Raw genomic sequence first — 19611 nt, 5'->3', positions numbered from 1 at the left:
TAATAAGCACCTTTTCATGTGCTTATTGTCTGTTCATATATCTTCTTTAGTGAAGTGTCTCTTCAACTCTTTTGCCTGGTTTCTTACTCAGATGTTCACATTATAATATTGATTTGTACGAGTTCTTTGTATAGTCTGGATACAAGTATTATATCTCATATATATCTTGCAAATGTTTTCTCTTCATCTGTGGTTTACCTAGTCTTTTTCTTACTGTTGTGTTGATGAGAGGTTAAAATTATTTAGTTTTAAATTCCAATTTAAACAACCAAATTAAAACGTAGGTAAAGGACTTGAATAAACATTTCTGCAAAGAATGTAATACAAGTCTCTAACAAGCACATGAAAAGTGCTCAATATCATTTGTCATTTGGGAAATGCAAATCAAAACCACAAAGAGGTACCACCTCACATCCACTAGGATGGCTATTTTTTAAAAAAAAGAGGGCCTTCCCTGGTGGCACAGTGGTTAAGAATCCGCCTGCAAATGTAGGGGACATGGGTTTGAGCCCTGGTGCGGGGAGATCGCACATGCGGCAGAGCAACTAAGCCCGTGTGCTACAACTACTGAGCCTGTGCTCTAGAGCCCATGAGCCATAACTACTGAGCCTGCATGCTGCAACTATTTAAGCCTGCACGCCTAGAGCCCATGCTCCGCAGCAAGAGAAGCCATTGCAGTGAGAAGCCTGCGCACCACAAGAAAGAGTAGCCCCCACTTGCTGCAACTAGAGAAAGCTTGCGTGCAGCAATGAAGACCCAATGCAACCCAAAATAAATAAATAAATAAATTTTAAAAAATAATAATAATGCTGCAGTGAACAGGAAGGTACAAATATCTTTTAAAAAAAGGAGGGCTTCCCTGGTGGCGCAGTGGTTGAGAGTCCGCCTGCCGATGCAGGGGACGTGGGTTCATACCCTGGTCTGGGAGGATCCCACATGCTGCAGAGCGGCTGGGCCCGTGAGCCATGGCCGCTGAGCCTGCGCATCTGGAGCCTGTGCTCTGCAACGGGAGAGGCCACAACGGTGAGGGGCCCTGTGTACCACAAAAAAAAAGAAATTTAAAAAATAAATAAAAATGAATTTAAAAAGGAAAAGAAAAGGAAAAAAAACAAAATAACAAGTGTTGGAGAGAGTGCAGAGAAATTGGAACTCCTGTATATTGCTGGTAGGAATGTAAAATGGTTCAGCTGCTGTGGAAAACAGTTGATGATTCCTCAAAAAGTTAAACATAGGTTTACCACATGACCCAGCTGTTCTACTACTAGGTATATACCCAAAAGAATTGAAAACAGTTACTCAAACAAGTACACTACACACATGTTCACAGCAGCACTATTCACAATACCCAAAAAGTGGAAACAACACAGATATTAATATTCACCAGTGGATGAATGGATAAACAAATTATGGTATATGCAAATAATGGAATATTATTTAGCTATAAAAAGGAATGAAATACTGATACATGCTATATACAACATGGATGAACCTTGAAAACATGCTAAATTAAAGAAGCCAGACACAAAAGGTCACATATGATGCTATTTATATGAAATATCCAGAGTAGATAAATCCATAGAGACAGAAAACAGGTTGGTGGTTACCAAAAGGGGAGAATGGGGAGCAGCTGCATAACAGCTGTCTTTTAAGTATATAGAGGTGGTGGTTGCCTAACATCGTGAATATACTGAATGCTGCTGGGTTGTTCACTTTAAAATGATTAATTTTATATTATGTGAATTTCACCTTAATTAAAAAAATCAGTTTATACATTTTTGTCTTTATAGTCAGTGCTTTTTGTGTCCTGCCCAAGAAATATTTGCCTGCGCTATGGTCATGAAGATATTTTGGTTTTTTTTCTACTTTATGATTCTGGATTTTGTGTTTATGTCAAATCATTCTCAATTTTTGTATATAGAGTGATACAGAAGTCAAGATTTTTGTTTTTGCTTTTATATACAGAGAACCAGTTGCGTCCGCAGAATTTGATGATAACACATTTTTTCCTCTTTGAATTGACTTTTTGGTGGAAAATCAATTGACTAAATATATTTGGGTCTATTTCTAGATTTTATTCTGTTCCTTTGATCTGTTCAGCCTATTCTTCCACCAATTCCACATTGTTTGGATTACTGAAATGTGTGTCTTCCAACTTTTTTTCCCTCAAGATTGTTTTGGCTATTGTAGGTCCTTTACATTCCAATATAAATTTTAGAACCAGCGTGTCTATTTCTTTAGGAGACCGCCTGGAAATTTAATTGGAAACTGCTCACTGGAATCTCTTACAGTGATTGTCTACTTGGCTAAGTAGTAGAGTGCTCTAAAATGCTTCTGAAATAAAAATGTTTTCCTTAATTTTATTCTTTTCTCTCCATTGTTTGTGTGTCTAGGTTACAAGGCAAATGCAAGAACATGAGCAGGACTCTGAGCTTAGAGAACAAATGTCTGGCTATAAGAGAATGAGGCGGCAACATCAAAAGCAGCTGATGACTCTGGAAAATAAGTTAAAGGCTGAGATGGATGAACATCGTCTCAGATTAGACAAAGATCTTGAAACACAACGTAACAATTTTGCTGCAGAAATGGAGAAACTTATCAAGAAACATCAGGCTGCTATGGAAAAAGAGGTGGCCAATTCAGTATTACTATTTTATTTACTCTAGATTGTAACCATCTCAGAATTAACCAAGATGGCATTGTGATGTTAGGATATATCTTCCCCAGAACCAAGCAAATCAGTTGGGGAAAAGAAGAAACATTTATATAAATTGTGTAATATTAAGTACTGAGTCTGGGAAGCAACAGATGTGGGATTATTTCCTGACACTGATAGTTTTATAGTATCACAGTGGGTAAATCATGCAACCATTCTAGGCCCTAGGTACCCTGATTATCTGAGGAGTTTGTTAATCACCTATCAATAGGTGATTTAGGTCTCGAAAAATCATTCATGATTCTCTTCTCTGTGATTTTTGGAGACCTATCTTAAATTTATAGCAGCATTTTAATATCAGAGAATAATTGAAGATTATAGAGAATGTTAGAGATAATAAAAGAGGTTCAGATTAAGATTTAGCCCATTTGTGGGTTTTTTAAAAAATATTTATTTATTTATGGCTGCATTGGGTCTTCATTGCTGAACGCAGGCTTTCTCTAATTGCAGCGAGCGGGGGCTACTCTTTGTTGCAGTTCAGGGCTTCTCTTGTTGCAGAGCACGGGCTCTAGGCATGCGGGTTTCAGTAGTTGTGGCATACAGGCTCAGTAGTTGTGGTTCACAGGCTCTAGAGCTCAGGCTCAGTGGTTGTGGCACACAGGCTTCGTTGCTCTGTGGCATGTGGGATCTTCCCAGACCAGGGCTCGAACCCGTGTCCCCTGCATTGGCAGGCGGATTCTTAACCACTGCACCACTAGGGAAGTCCCAGCCCATTTGTTTTTTGGTGTTTTTTTTTCATTTATGGCTGTGTTGGGTCTTGGTTGCGGCACGTGGGATCTTTCGTTGTGGCGCCCGGGGTCTTTGTTGCGGCTCACAGGCTTCTGTCTGGTTGTGGCGCATGGGCTCGAGAGTGCATGGGCTCTGTAGTTGTGGCACGTGGGCTCCAGAGCCCGTGGACTCTGTAGTTTGCCATACGCGGGCTCTCTAGTGGAGGCACGTGGACTTAGTTGCCTTGCAGCATGTGGGATCTTAGTTCCCCAACCAGGGATTGAACCTGCGTCCCCTGCATTGGAAGGCCGATTCTTAACCACTGGACAACCAGGGAAGTCCCAGCCCATTTGTTTTTTTACAAATAAGTGTCATTTTACTATATGATTTAAGTATATTTTTTTAGGATTCTTGTTACGTGAGACCTTTTCTTTTAATGTTTTTGATGTCCCATCAGTTAAATTTTATTTTGATAGTCACACTTGTCAGGTAAAATGTAAGCTTCTCTGTAAATTCACACAATATCTAGAAATGTGTCTGGCTTGTCCACATTGAGGCATTATTTATTATAGTTACCCTGTTCAGCCTTTCCCCCTAAAATAGAAGAACTACTCTCTCATAATAGAGAATTTGGCAAAATAATTTACAGAGTAAATAATTATTTGCTTTTGAAGTAATTTGATGAAAGAATGTATAGATATTTAGAATCCTGTTGGACATTGGGTAGTATTTTTAATAACTCGGGAAGAGGTAGATACATATTTAGAAAAGCAAATCATGAAACAGGATGTGCAATATGATTACAGATTTATTTAAAATGTATGTATGCATAGAAGTAAATAGGAAGGGTGTGCACCAAAATGTTTATATTGGTTATCTCCAGGTGGTAAAATCATACAAGATTTTTTTGTGTTTTCCTGTATTTCCTAAATGATCTACAATGAATATGCATTGCCTATATAATCAAAAATAAAACAGTATGATATGTATCTAATATTTAATATTTTCATATTACTTAATATATAAGTTAAAGGTCAGGGTTTTGGGGCTTCCCTGGTGGCGCAGTGGTTGAGAGTCCACCTGCCGATGCAGGGGACACGGGTTCGTGCCCCGGTCCAGGAAGATTCCCATATGCTGTGGAGCGGCTAGGCCCGTGAGCCATGGCCACTGAGCCTGCGCGTCCAGAGCCTGTGCTCCGCAACGGGAGAGGCCACAGCAGTGAGAGGCCCGCGTACTGCAAAAAAAAAAAAAAAAAAGGTCAGGGTTTAATTTGAAGAGGAGTATATTACATTATTTAATATACAAATCAATCTAGATAAAAGGTCATTACTTAATTATATTTGTGGATAGATATATATCTGTTTTATTTTCTTGGGGGAGGACATGTAAAATTTTTAAAAAGGTGAAAACATTTTGATTTTGTAAAAGATCAACATATTAAAGATGAGTTCCATTTTACTGGTTCTCTGAAATTCAAATAATAAGATGCTGAGTAATTGGTATTGGTAATGCTTATACTGATTTTATGTTCTTAAGGGTAAAAATATCCTTAGTGGTATATATTAAACTGTTGCTTTGAATCTACTTAACTAATTTGATCCATTTTTTAAATTTCCCATAGGCTAAAGTGATGGCCAATGAAGAGAAAAAGTTTCAGCAACATATTCAGGCCCAACAGAAGAAAGAACTAAACAGCTTTTTGGAGTCCCAGAAAAGAGAATATAAACTTCGAAAAGAACAGCTTAAGGAGGTATCTATTTTATAAAAATTTTCACGCCAGTTGTCTACTTATTGATTTTATCTATTGATGTTGATTGACTCATAGAACCATTAGGATAAATTCTTCTGTTGTTTGTGGCCACTAAATGTTTACCAGTTTGAATGAAGGCAAACTTTAATCAGTTATTCTTCAACAGTTACTCTTCAACAGATATCTTCAATTGAGTAGGATCTAAAAAGAATCATCTCCTAAAAATAGAAATTATTTTATTTATAATAGTTTTCGTATGCACTTACTAAATAACTGACTCACGAGAAATAAAATACTTGAGCTGTGATCGATGTGGAAGCAACTTAAGGGCGGCTGGCCTGGGCTCAGGGCTAGAATCCCTGAGGACCCAGGAAAGGGCAAGGAGGCGGGTGGCAGGCTCCCCAAGGACGGGTCTGAAATCATCAGGATCTAGACGGGTATTGGGCTTCAGGACATTTATTTCATGTCCCTCCGTACAGGCCCTGGGGCCAGGTGTGGGGGCAAGAGACCAGGCAGGGGTAGCAATAAATAATGCGGACAGACAGAGCTCCCCTCGAGACAGATGAGATTAAAGGTTACAGGGGAGCCACAATGCCGAGGTGGGGACTGGCAGGGCAGGGGCAGCTGAGAGAGGGAGGGTGAGACCAGGCCCTCATTGTCACCTGCAGCATCCCTTTCCTGCCCCAGCCCCCGCTACTTTGGGGAGGAAGGGAGTCCCCCCCAAAATATACTTGAGCTGTGAAAGGAAGCCACACATTTCTTTTTCTAAAAGTAGACCATACCAGGCTTCCCTGGTGGCTCATGGTTAAGAATACGCCTGCTAGTGCAGGGGACACAGGTTCGAGCCTTGCTTCGGGAAGATCCCACATGCCGTGGAGCAGCTAAGCCCATGTGCCACAACTACTGAGCCTGTGCTCTAGAGCCTGCGAGCCACAACTACTGAGCCTGTGTGCTGCAACTACTGAAGCCCACGAGCCTAGAGCCCATGCTCTGCAAGGAGAAGCCACCGCAATGAGAAGCCCGTGTACCGCAACGAAGAGTAGCCCCTGCTTGCCTTAACTAGAGAAAGCCTGCGTGCAACAACGAAGACCCATCGCAGCCAAAAATAAATAAATATATTAAAAAAAAAAAGAAAAACTTAGACCATTCCTTCTTACTTTTGGCTCAGAAGATTACAATAATTTGTTCATAGAGTAAGGATAAGAGGCATATTTGCTCATCACATTTTCTTTAATAGCAAAACATGCTGATTATTTATTTACGATTCCACGATTTCATATTTATTTGCTCTCCATGTGCTGCATTTTTGAACTTCTTTTAAAAGCAGATGTAGTCTGACTTTGAAGAACACCTTGATTGTTCCAAGGCAGTTTCTGAAAGGGGGTAACTATTCAGGATAGTAGTCAGGAGAGAGAAATGATATGTCTCAATTTAGACCCCCTTTTACAGACTGATTGACTGAAATTTTTAGTCCATGTAATTAATTATTAGGGCACTGATAAATTAATTGGTCTTGATAAAATAATAGTAATCTCTTTGCTAGTAATGCTTTTGTTTGTGTAGGAATTTATAGTCACTTATTTAAATGTTATTATGGACATATTGTTGGCACAAAAGCTTGCTCTGTATACGCTGCCAACCGAGCTTCATTGAAAAGATTTTTCTAACTCTAAAGGGTATAACCTGTAATATATTCCTGTGACTGTAATACAAAAGCCAAACTCTATATTGGCACATTGGGTTTGAAAAGACTGTAAATAGGTCCCCAACTGTAAATAAATATCCAACAAAATGCAGTTTTACAGATCCGTTTCCCAGTGAAATGAGATTTTCGTTTTATGGGTGCATTGCTTTAGGTAATCCTTTAAGCATATAACAGGTAGTCCAGCTAATAAATTCGTTTTCTTTTAGAAGCCAAATTAGTGTGTATTTATGTGTGTGAGTTCATTTAAAACAATCATTTTTAGCATAGAGGAAGGGATATACTAGAATCTTAGTGGAGAAGTTCCCTGGCAAAAGATTTTGAAAAATATACCCAGGTGATTATTTATGTGCCCTTTCTCTTCCGTGTGTACACATATACCCTTAAGTTTAGAACTACTAAAATTTTTTTTATGTTTGTATATCTTATGAACTAAAGTTATAAAGAACTGATCTCTTTCTTGAAAACCAGGGGAAGGACCATAAGGTTAGTAGTCTTTGAAAAATTATCTTATACCTAGGAAAGATGGCTTATTTATATACTGTGCAACATTGTTGCTTTTTAGGTTGAAGATATATTAGTATTAATTATCATCCTAGAGTTTGCCTCATTGAGCGCATTGTCAGTGTTCTCATCTGGCCCAATATAAATGCATTTTCATTTAGATAGTTTGTAAGATAATATATATATATTTTTGAAGTATAGTTGATTTACAATGTTGTGTTAATTTCTGCTGTACAGCAGAGTGACTCAGTTCTACATATGTATATTCTTTTTCATATTCTTTTCCATTATGGTTTATCACAGGATATTGAATATGGTTCACTGTGCTATGCAGTAGGACCTTGTTGTTTGTCCATCCTATATGTAATAGTTTGTATCTACTAACCCCAAACTCCCAGTCCTTCCCTCCCCACCACCACCAGCAAGTCTGTTCTCTATACCTGTGAGTCTGTTTCTGTTTGTAGATAACGTTCATTTGTGTCATATTTTAGATTCCATATATAAGTGATATCATATAGTATTTGTCTTTCTCTTTTTGACTTACTTTGCTTAGTATGATAATCTCTGAGTCCATCCATGTTGCTGCAGAAGGCATTATTTCATTCTTTTTTATGGCTGAGTAGTATTCCATTGTATATATGTACCACATGTAAGGTAATATTTTATTTTCACTTTTATTATTTTTTTATTGGAGTATAATTGCTTTACAATGTTGTGTTAGTTTCTGCTGTACAATGAAATGAATCAGTTATATGTATACCTACATCCCCTCCCTCTTGGACTTCCCTCCCACCTCCGCCCCCCACATCTCCCCCATCTAGGTTTTCACAGAGCACCGAACTGAGTTTCCTGTGCTTTATAGCATGTTCCCCACTAGCTCTCTATTTTACACATGATAGTGTATATATGTTAATCCTAATCTCCGAATTCTTCCTACCCTCCCCTTCCCCCCCCTTGTGTCCACAGGACCGTGGAAGGTGATATTTTAAATGCTATAGAAAAGCACTGGTTTTGATTTGTTTAGTTAAATACGATTCATAAAAAGGGTTTCTGTTCTCCCATGGTTTTGTTGATTTTCCATTTAATTTCTAAGTCTTTGATACTGAGTCTATCCATAATTTTGCCAAAAACTTAATATTTAGAATGTCAGAAACCAAGAAGTGACACATTAGATGTATATTTGCCCTAATATTAATTCATATAAATAATTTTTACCTGAAAGCACTGCCGTATGTCTCTTCTTGGGAAGCATTTAAAGAATGATGTGTTTTACTTCATTTACCAATATTGTATTCTTTTAAAACTAGTAACCATCATAAATGTAGCTGTGTAAAGCTAAAAGGTATGCATGTTTTCTAGCATACATTTCTCTTTCCTGTCCTACTTCACCGGTTAACTCAAGAAAAGGAAAATATTACCTACCTCCTTAAGGTCATTGCCCTGCCTTGAGCATTAGAAAGGACACAGATTAAGTACTTTTATTTAAATGCACCAAATACCAGATGATATATTCATGCAATTAATTTTTATGTATTTTGAACAGAGTTTTGGTTTTTTTGGGGTTTTTTTTTTTGCGGTACGTGGGCCTCTCACTGTTGTGGCCTCTCCCGTTGCAGAGCACAGGGTCCGGACGTGCAGGCTGAGCGGCCATGGCTTACAAGCCTAGCCGCTGCGTGGCACGTGGGATCTTCCCGGACCAGGGCATGAACCCGTGTCCCCTGCATCGGCAGGCGGACTCTCAACCACTGCGCCACCAGGGAAGCCCGAACTGAGTTGTTTTTTATGTTGCCAGGAGCTGAATGAAAATCAGAGCACCCCAAAAAAAGAAAAACAGGAGTGGCTTTCAAAGCAGAAGGAGAATATACAGCATTTCCAAGCAGAAGAAGAGGCTAATCTTCTACGGCGTCAGAGACAATACCTAGAGCTGGAATGCCGTCGCTTCAAGAGAAGAATGTTACTTGGGCGCCATAACTTGGAACAGGACCTTGTCAGGGAGGTACGTTTGAAACGAGAATATTTCCTGAAAGTATGTTTGTCATTTCCCAGACTCAGGGTCTTTGCACTTGTACCTCCCTCAGCCTGAATTCTTCTTCCCTAGATTATCTACATGGCTTGCTTCCTCCCTTCATGTCTCTCCTCAGATACCACCTCCTCAGAAGTGCCTTCCCTAATGTCCAAATCCTTCTTCTCTAAATGTTCTTCTCTGCACTTCTCTCTCTTACACATACACACTTTTTGGGGGTAAGTTTCTCATCCTGCCTAGAATGGAAATTTTCTAAAGTCACTGGTTTTGTTCCGGTCTTTATATCCCCCTAGTATCTGGCCCATAGTAGGTATTCAATAAATATTTATTAAATACATATTAAATCTGTGAATGAGAGGGGTGTTCATTTTTAAATACCATAAAATTATTGGATACTTTATACCTTTTGAACTGAAATGGGTGCCATTAAGTATGTGTTATCATTTAACACATTTTTTATAATCATGTAATTATTAATTGAGCAAATGTAGAAACTCTTATGCCAGTGAAAACATATTCTCACTATCAGGGATACCTGTGAGCACAGATTAATTTATTTACAAGAGTGGCTTAAAATAAACTTCAAGTATAGCATAATTGTTCAAATTCACTAATAATTAAATAAATTCAAATTAAAACAGTTGCATCAATTAAATAATATAAAGACTAGCAACATTGAATCCTAGTAGTGGCATTGGGAAATGTGCAGTGTTGCTAAGAATATAAATTGATACTGATATATTGATAGATATGCTTTTATCTATCAAATCCACTCCTAGAACTCTATCCTAAAGAAATAATAACATGATTATATGATGCATCATGAATAAACATTTAATGAAAATTTCTTTATCAAGCAAAAAATGGAAAATTATGGTATTGCAAAGCAGAAGCTTACTATGAAACTTAAAAAAAAAAGATCTGTATATACTGATCTGATCTGGATGTATATCCATTATATTGTTAGGTGAAGAAAGCACATTATATGCCTATAATGTATGTTATTCAGTTTTTAAAACTGTATGTTTTTGTGTAATAGATGTTTCACGATAAGCATGGGGAAGGTTGGGAAGCATTTGCACCAAACTCTTGGCCTCTGGAGAAGGGGTTTGCAGGGGCAAAGGGGGTAGGTTTGACTTCTGTGTGTGTGTGTGTTTTATGCTTGTTCTTTTTAATCTGAAAAAAAAAAAAGAATTAGAACATTTGTTGAGCAGCATGTGTGAGGTATTGTTCTGAGAACTTTGCATTTGTGAACTCACTTCATCCTCACATTAAATCTGTGAAATAGCAATATTATTATCTTCATTTGAAAAGTGATGAAACTGAAGCACAGAGAGTTTAAACAATTAACCCAAGGACTGCTCATAGGTAGCAGAGCCAGATCCATGTTCTTATTCACTATACTGTGCTGGGTATACTGCCTGTAATAGAATTGAATAGGATACTCTGAAGAAATTCAAAGAAAGGCTTACGAGTTCTCTTCAGATATAAAATTGGGAAACAAGAAAGAAAGAAAAGAAAGAAGGAAGGACATTCAGCCTACTGAGATAGATTTGCTATGTCTTAAGCTTATTGCATAAAATAGTATTAATGAATAGTAAATGAATAGAATAAGGAAATTGGTGCTACTAATTGCCCATTTACTGCTGTAAAGGTCATAAAATCTAATATTTACTATGCAGTCATTATTGAATCTGAGGATTACATCTACTTCCTGATTAATCTATTTCTTAGGAGTTTTTTCCCTAGCATTGTAAATTATACCTTTGTCTTTTGTGTTATGGATTAGGAGTTAAATAAAAGACAGACTCAAAAGGACTTAGAGCACGCCATGCTGCTGCGACAGCATGAGTCCATGCAAGAACTGGAGTTCCGCCACCTCAACACAATTCAGAAGATGCGCTGTGAGTTGATCAGACTGCAGCATCAAACTGAGCTCACTAACCAGCTGGAATATAATAAGCGAAGAGAACGAGAACTAAGGCGAAAGCATGTCATGGAGGTTCGACAACAGCCTAAGAGTCTGAAGGTACCTTTAGCCTAAGCTTCTTGACAAAGGGGAATAGGGATAAAAGGCATCCATATAAGCAGTAAAAGTCTAAGACAGAAATCTGTCGTAAAGAAATTGAATAAACCTCTTTCTTTTCATTTTAAGCATGTTTAATTAGTTTTGACATGGAGTGTCTGTAGCTACAGACTTTTGCTCATGTATTTCTCAGTAGAGTACCGAAAAAAATTTAACTGTAGCAAATGCCATAAATAAGAATCAAAGTTCTTATTTTAATGTACCCAAATGTCCAATGCTGACATTACAGTCTACACGTCAACATGCTAACTAACCTGTTGGCTTCTCTTTATTGTTCCAAGTAATACAGTTTTGGAATCTTATTTGCTCCTAGTGTGATTTGTATCCAAAAAAGACAGTAAATTCCTAGTCAGTACAGAAGCCAGTGAATGAAAAAAAATGCCTTTTTACCCCCTCTCCCTTCACTGTGTGTGCTTATCTTAAGAGGAATAGTGGAATCACCACAGTGTTACTCCCATTCTGCTTATTTTCGTTATGTATTTGGTAGTGTAGGTGAGACCATGGCGTGGTAGTTGGGGTATGTTTTGTTTTTTTGTTGTTTTTTTGTTTTTTGTGGTACGTGGGCCTCTCACTGCTGTGGCCTCTCTTGTCGCGGAGCACAGGCTCTGGACGCGCAGGCTCATCGGCCATGGCTCACGCGCCCAGCCGCTCCGCGGCATGTGGGATCCTCCTGGACCGGGGCATGAACCCATGTCCCCTGCATCGGCAGGCGGACTCTCAACCACTGCACCACCAGGGAAGCCCAACACAGTATTTTCTTTTAAAACCCTACCCCCTTATCTGAATAACTGTCCTGGAGTGAAGTGAAATTCATTCACAGGGGTAATCTGTGTCAAAATCTAGAAGCTACACCACACCGAATGGTACCTATTGATTCCCACTCAACTCCATTCAAACAAGCTGTCTTGAACAAAAGTATAGAAGCAAAGTTAAGATGTTTTTACCCTTTCCTTGTGAACCTGAGTAAAATTTCACTTTGTTTTCCGAACAGCTAATTAACATCATTTACAGAGTAGCTTATGTTGACTACTCACATAATCTTCATTAGTCATTGCTTAGAAAATTGGAATTCATAATGATTTTTCAAATTTATTTTGTCTTTGTAGTGGAGAGGTATATACTCTTTTGGCTATAGAATAGACAATTTCCCACCAAAAGATTAGTTAAATAACATGTCTGTGAAATTAATGACTGTTTTAAAGTCAGCAGCACCCAGAAATAAACCAGACTGAAAACTTGTTAGTTTTCTATCATCATACCATAAATTTAATATGACTGCATTTCTGTAGGGCTTGGCATAGAGTTGTTTGATGTTTAACCATTCCTGTTTTTTGTTTTTGCCTTTTCAGTTTGAAAGCTTGTAAATACTAGTGTAATCTTCACAGATACTATACAAAACGTGAGGCAAAAAATAATGTTTCACAATTGTAGTCAGATTTAGAATAGAATGTCTCCTTCTGATGACAGATGAGCTCAAGATTTTCCATAAAGGAGATTGTTCTGTTACTTTACTAGGGAAGAAAACCATCATGTTCCTCTTAGTTATGTATTTCTGTCTGCTTACTCAATTTGAACAAAACTGACTTGATTTTAATGCCAAGTTATCCATTTTTATTTACCTAAGTAATGGTTGCCTCTTCCAACTTTTTCCAGGACTTTAAAGGGAGGTAGGGGGACTTCAGTTTTAGCACTTATGTAATTTGACTAGGATTTGGGGTGGGGGGTTTGGGGTACTATGTCTATGGAATGGGTTGGATATACGCCTGCTCTGTTGTTTCTTCATCTGGCATCCAGATGATGTTTTGTCAGTGTTAAATGAGTAGAAACAACTGTAACTTACATTCATCTTGCTTTCACTTGAGTCAAACATTGAGGGATATAGTTTATTCTTGGTACAAGTATTACTCTTCTTATAGAAAAAACATTTTTCAAGGAGCTTTTCTTTTTCCCTCATTAGGCTAGTGATGTGGAATAATTAGTTTTCTTGGCACAATCCTTTAAAAATAAAAACTTTTAAAAGAATAGAGGCTGTTATACAGAGGTAGAAGAGAATGTCTAAATGTCATTGTCCCATTCCTGGCTAACTTGGAAGAATTTTGTTAACCAAGGACAGTATTTAAGAGTGGTGCCACTGGGACTTCCGTGGCGGTCCAGTGGTTAAGACTTCACCTTCCAATGCAGGGGGTGCAGGTTCAGACCCTGGTCGGGAGCTAAGATCCCACATGCCTCATGGCCAAAATACCAAAACATAAAACGGAAGCAATATTGTAACAAATTCAATAAAGACTTTAAAAATGGTCCACATCGGGCTTCCCTGGTGGCGCAGTGGTTGAGAATCCGCCTGCTGATGCAGGGCACACGGGTTTGTGCCCCGGTCCGGGAAGATCTCACATGCCGCGGAGTGGCTGGGCCCGTGAGCCATGGCCGCTGAGCCTGCGCGTCCGGAGCCTGTGCTCCACAACGGGAGAGGCCACAACAGTGAGAGGCCCGCGTAATGCAAAAAAAAAAAAAAAAAAAGGTCCACATCAAAAAAATCTATAAAAAAAATTTACTTGTAACTAAATGTACTAGTAAAATAATGAGTATGACCTGAAGTCCTATGAAAAAAGTAAGGTTCTTGATATTCTAATGTTTTAAATTAGAGATTTTGTCACAAAAATACATAGAATGCAATGGTTTGACCTAATAACCAAGTGGAAAAGTACTGTACCTGCAACCTTACGGTCTGACCTTTTTGTTTTTCATCTCCTCATCTCCTAGTAGCCTTTATTTTCATATAAGCATAAGGTATAACAAATGCCATACGTTAAAAATTATATACATCTTTTTTTTCCTTCCCAGTCTAAAGAACTCCAAATAAAAAAGCAGTTTCAGGACACCTGCAAAATCCAAACCAGACAGTACAAAGCATTAAGAAATCACCTACTGGAGACTACACCAAAGAGTGAGCACAAAGCTGTTCTGAAACGTCTCAAGGAGGAGCAGACCCGGAAGTTAGCCATCTTGGCTGAACAGTATGACCACAGCATTAATGAAATGCTGTCCACCCAAGCTGTGAGTTCATTTTATTTAAGCAAAACAAATTCAGTGCGCCTTTCATCCCACCACCTGAATGAAATCCCAGCAATTAAAATACTGGTTGGAAGTGATAGCTCTCCTACAGCTTGAGAAATAGTGGTGGTTATCTATATTTTTCCTGTTCTCTGCATTGCTTGGAGGTAGGCATGATTTATATAGAATTCTCATTGATACATTTAGTCATGAGGTTCTAAATAGGCTCTCTGCCACTGCCTCAGGTGTTCAGCACATATCCCAACGGTATAGGAGGATTAGAGCAGCAGCTTTGTTAAGCAGTGAGCAAAAAGTAGTACTGTATTGGGGATCCAAATGGTCACATTTTAGTGAAGGCAAATACAAAATATTTTCTATATGAGTTTTGCAAACTTTTTCTTAAAGGGCCAGATAGTAAATATTTTAGGTTTTGTAGTCCGTGATACAAAATTGAGGATAATTATGTGGGTACTTATATAGCCATTTAAAATGTAAAAGCCATTCTTAACTAGTGGACTATCAAATTAATTAATTAAAACAGGCAGCTGTCCACATTTGGTCTGGAGGCTATAGTTTGCTGGTCCCTGTTGTGTAGTTATTTCCATTGCAGAGAAGAGATTGAGAGTCTTACATCAGCTAATCAGATTCTAGATTTTTCTTAAGAAAAATATAATTATTCAGGCATCCTCCTAATAGATCATGATAGCTTTTATCTTCATATTACCATCACTGGTTACTGTGCCTTCCTTTTCCAGAGATGTTTACTCCAAGATACAAGAGAGAACAATTGTGTATCCTACAAAAGAGTTGTCTGTCTTTTCTCACACCTCCTTTCCATAGGTCATGGGTAAATAGCTCACAGTAGGATATATCTGGGTTTTTTCCTCTCTTTCAGCTGCGTTTGGATGAAGCACAGGAAGCAGAGTGCCAGGTTTTAAAGATGCAGCTGCAGCAGGAACTGGAGCTGTTAAATGCATATCAGAGCAAAATCAAGATGCAAGCTGAGGCACAACATGATCGAGAGCTTCGGGAACTTGAACAGAGGGTCTCCCTCCGCAGGGCACTCTTAGAACAAAAGGTATAGATAATAGAAGGAAGTTAATTGTGCTAGTATTTGCCTTCATCAGAAACATTTTATAAATACATTTTCATATTAGCAGAGGTGGCGTTAGATTGTTTTCACCATACCATATTTCCTTAATTCTAGTTTTGGTAGTGTTTTTCTTTAAAATTATTGTTTCAGTAATAAACCTTATTATAATTAATGAATTCTAAACATCAGAGGAATGTAGTTAAGTAGTAATTGCTAGAGGAAGGATATGGTGTTATGTGAAGACAGTTGAATTGTGAGAGAGTAGCTCTGGCTCCATGTTCCTCACTTTTTTTGTGTACCTAGCTCTACCTAAAGAGATTGGAGAAAAACTTGGATAGTGAAGAAAAAGAACTTTAGTAATTGCCTGAGAGAGGCAGGGGCAAAGGATCTGGAATATATACTTTACTCTTCTATCCTGGGCCTGGAACTATACAGATTGGTGGAAGAGTACTAGGGGACAGAAGGTAAAGCCAGTTCTACACAAGCTGAAAATGTTACTTCTAGATGTATCTTTTTTTCTTTCTTTCTCTCTTTTTTCACTTATTCTTTGCCAGATATATTAGAGAATAGAACTAAAATCCCCAGATTCACTTCCTTTCCATCCTTTAAGGTATTATAGCTGTGCATGTGTGTGTGTGCGTGTGCGTGTGTGTGTATTTTGGGGAAAGACTGATGGACAGAAGATTTTTAGATTTTGAAAGATAAAGAGGAAAGTTTTGCCATGAGAAGTAGTAGAATATAATTGTATCTAGGATTCAGAGCTATGTTCCAGAATTCCTGAGCCATAAGTTCCCAACAGGTGATAGTCTTAGCTCCATTGATCCTTTTGTATGTTAGTACTTGGCTAACTTAATAAAAGTTGTCATGGTTTCTAGACCATTGCTCCATAGATTTTCCTCTGTTTCCTGCAGTTCTTGTGATAAAAATAGAATTCCTTATTAAATTAAAAAATACATTCTTAAAAAAACCCACCTAAATAAGATGTTACTCTTCTTCTGGCATAGCTCTCATTACTGGCTTCTTCAAGAGGTTCTTGCCTCTAAAAATTGTCTCACTTATGTTTCTCATTCAAGATAGGAAAGATATAAACACATATAAATTTTGAGAAAAATCTAGTTTGTCCCATGTACAGATTTCATAAATCTGTCTGATTCCAACTTTCTTATTAAAATTCAACCTAAAGTTCTGTCTCTTATGCTTCAAAAAATTATCACTAAAATGAAAACTCCCTATAGTGTTGTGAGAGAAATATTAGTACTATTTACAGTCAGCCCTCTCATACCTGTGGGTTCTGCATCCATGGATTCAACTAACCTCTGATTGAGAGTATTAGGGGAAAGAAAATTCCAGAAAGTTCCAAAAAGTAAAACTGCCATCTGCTGCATGCCCCCAGCAACTAGTTACAGAGCATTTACATGGTATAGAGTATTGTAAGTAATCTAGAGGTGATTTAAAGTATGAGAGTATCTGTGTGGCTTATATGCAAACACTACACTATTTTAGATAAGGGACTTGAGCATCCTCAAATTGTGGTATCTGAGGAATGGTCCTGGAACCCTTCCCCCAAGGATACTGGGGTAGGACTGTGTATTTGTATTTTTAGCTCCACCTAGTGGTTCAGAGTTAGGGCTGATTAGTGTCTTAGGTACAATCTTATTTCACTATATGAACCAAGCCTGTATGTTCTACAGAGCCTAGTAAAATATGGGCATAAAACTGATACACATTGGTGAAGGTGCAGTGGCACTCTCATATAATGTTAATGCATTTTGCAAAGCAATTTGGAAGTGTGTGTGTGTGTGTATATATATATATATATATATATATATAAAAAACATCTTTATTGGAGTATAATTGCTTTACAGTGGTATGTTACTTTCTGCTTTTTAACAAAGTGAATCAGTTATACATATACATATGTCCCCATATCTCTTCCCTCTGGGAGTATATATTGTACTTTGGAAATGTTAAGTGTTTGAGAATTTATTCTAAGGAAATCCAAATATAGGAAAAGCAAGATGCTAAATATGGTAATTATAGCATAGTTTATAATGGTTTAAAATACATAACCATCTAAGATAGAGATATAATTAAGTAATTATGGCCAAGCCACTTAATAAAATCTTATTCAGCCATTTAAATGATGGCTACAAAGACAGTATTAATATAGAAAAATGCTTATGATGTGTTGAATAAAATAAAAAAGACCAATCACACTTAAAGTGAATTGAAGTAATGCTAGAAGTGGCTATATTAACATGATAGAATAGTTTGTTTTTCTGTTTTACTTCTTTGGTGGGGACTATACCATGCGGCATGCAGGATCTTAGTTCCCTGACCAGGGATGAACCCGTGCCCCCTGCAGTGGAAGCACAGAGTCCTAACCAGTGGACTACCAGGGAATTCCCTATATTTTACTTTTTTAATGTGGTTTATATTACTTTGATAAGGGAAAATACATAAGATTATTTAGTATGACAGATAATAAAGGAACAGTAGGGTGATGAATCTATAGTGCTTTGAGTTGCTACTAGGGCTAATATTTACATTTCAAGTGACATGCATGTAAAGCAGTTTGGGGTCAGTTGGCAGCTACCAAACCCAGGTATCCTCTCTACAGAAACTTTGAAAAATCTTAACTGCTGTATTTTCTGCACTTGGCACTTACTCGTTGTACAGATGAGAAACAGTAATCTGAAAATAAATAGAGGTGGAACCAGAGTGAATATTACTTGTTTCATGATGAATAGTTCTCTTTGAAGTTTGCTTTAATCTCGAAATGAACCAAGAGTTGTTCCTGTAGGTTGGGGCACCAACAAAGTAAAAGTAAGCCTCACTTGACTCACATAAGGTCCTTTTATGACTTTTCTCATATTTCATTTACATTAAAATTTTCAGCAAAATGACAACATAACTATAAATGTTAAATTCCCTATGAATTTAAAAAAAAATTTATTTTTTATTGGCGCCTAGTTGATTCCCTGTGAATTTTATATGTGCATGAAAAGTGGCAGTATTTCCAAAATATAAATGTTTTCATTTTTTAGTTTTATCATTTCAATTAATTTTCTTTCAGTATTTCACTTAAGTATCAACAAACATGGTTGGTAGTTTTTAAGTGAGAATTGACGACTGGAACATCTTACAGGATCTTGCTTTGTGGAACTGAAAATATTCACACAAAAATATCACATTTGATTTCAAAGAAGATAGGTCGAGAGAGCCTCTCAAGTCTTAAGTATGGTAACTTTTATCTACCCAGTGAAACCACCTTTCTAATTTGCAGTAATAAATAACATGTTTTAAAAGAAATGGGGAGCCTCCCTGGTGGCACAGTGGTTGAGAATCCGCCTGCCGATGCAGGGGACGCGGGTTTGTGCCCCGGTCCGGGAAGATCCCACATGCCGCGGAGCGGCTGGGCCCGTGAGCCATGGCCGCTGAGCCTGCGCGTCCGGAGCCTGTGCTCCGCAACGGGAGAGGCCACAACAGTGAGAGGCCCGCGTACCGCAAAAAAAAAAAAAAAAGAAATGGGGATTAGTGTAACCTATCACAGATCTTAGGTTTTATTTTTCTTTAATTGAAAAATGTTCTGAGTTTCTTGAATGGCAAAACTAATCAGCAAATGAAATTGAAGCAGTACTTACTGGATAAAAGGTTCATAAGCATTAATGTGTTTAATATTTTTATCATGAGTTTCCTTCAGATTATATGCAAGGAATTCAGATCAGTTACATGCTGAGTGCTTTCCCATCATTTATTAGATCCTTCAAATTAAAATCCTTCAAATTTAATTTTAATAAAATTAAAATTATATGCAAGGAATTCAGATCAGTTACATGCTGAGTGCTTTCCCATCATTTATTAGATCCTTCAAATTAAAATAATCCTTCAAATTAAAATAACTGATTCAGATCAGTTACATGCTGAGTGCTTTCCCATCATTTATTAGATCCTTCAAATTAAAAATCATAAGTCCCAGAA

General features: G+C 37.7%; 1 protein-coding gene across 2 annotated transcripts in view; it reads left to right on the top strand.

Annotated features, from left to right (window-relative positions):
- Positions 1 to 19611, top strand: part of TAOK1 (TAO kinase 1) — a 142824-nt gene that overhangs the window by 115822 nt on the left and 7391 nt on the right. For both annotated transcript variants that reach the window (XM_060133026.1, XM_060133027.1), the window contains 6 exons: positions 2391 to 2627; positions 5043 to 5171; positions 9170 to 9373; positions 11190 to 11429; positions 14328 to 14540; positions 15433 to 15615. In XM_060133026.1, the coding sequence (XP_059989009.1) occupies positions 2391 to 2627; positions 5043 to 5171; positions 9170 to 9373; positions 11190 to 11429; positions 14328 to 14540; positions 15433 to 15615 (1206 nt within the window). The remainder of the gene's footprint in view (positions 1 to 2390; positions 2628 to 5042; positions 5172 to 9169; positions 9374 to 11189; positions 11430 to 14327; positions 14541 to 15432; positions 15616 to 19611) is intronic.

Source organism: Lagenorhynchus albirostris, chromosome 20, assembly GCF_949774975.1.
Source record: "Lagenorhynchus albirostris chromosome 20, mLagAlb1.1, whole genome shotgun sequence".
NCBI classification, from domain to species: Eukaryota; Metazoa; Chordata; class Mammalia; order Artiodactyla; family Delphinidae; genus Lagenorhynchus; species Lagenorhynchus albirostris.
Note: the sequence above shows the minus strand (reverse complement) of the source record. Positions and strands in the feature narration are given on the sequence as shown.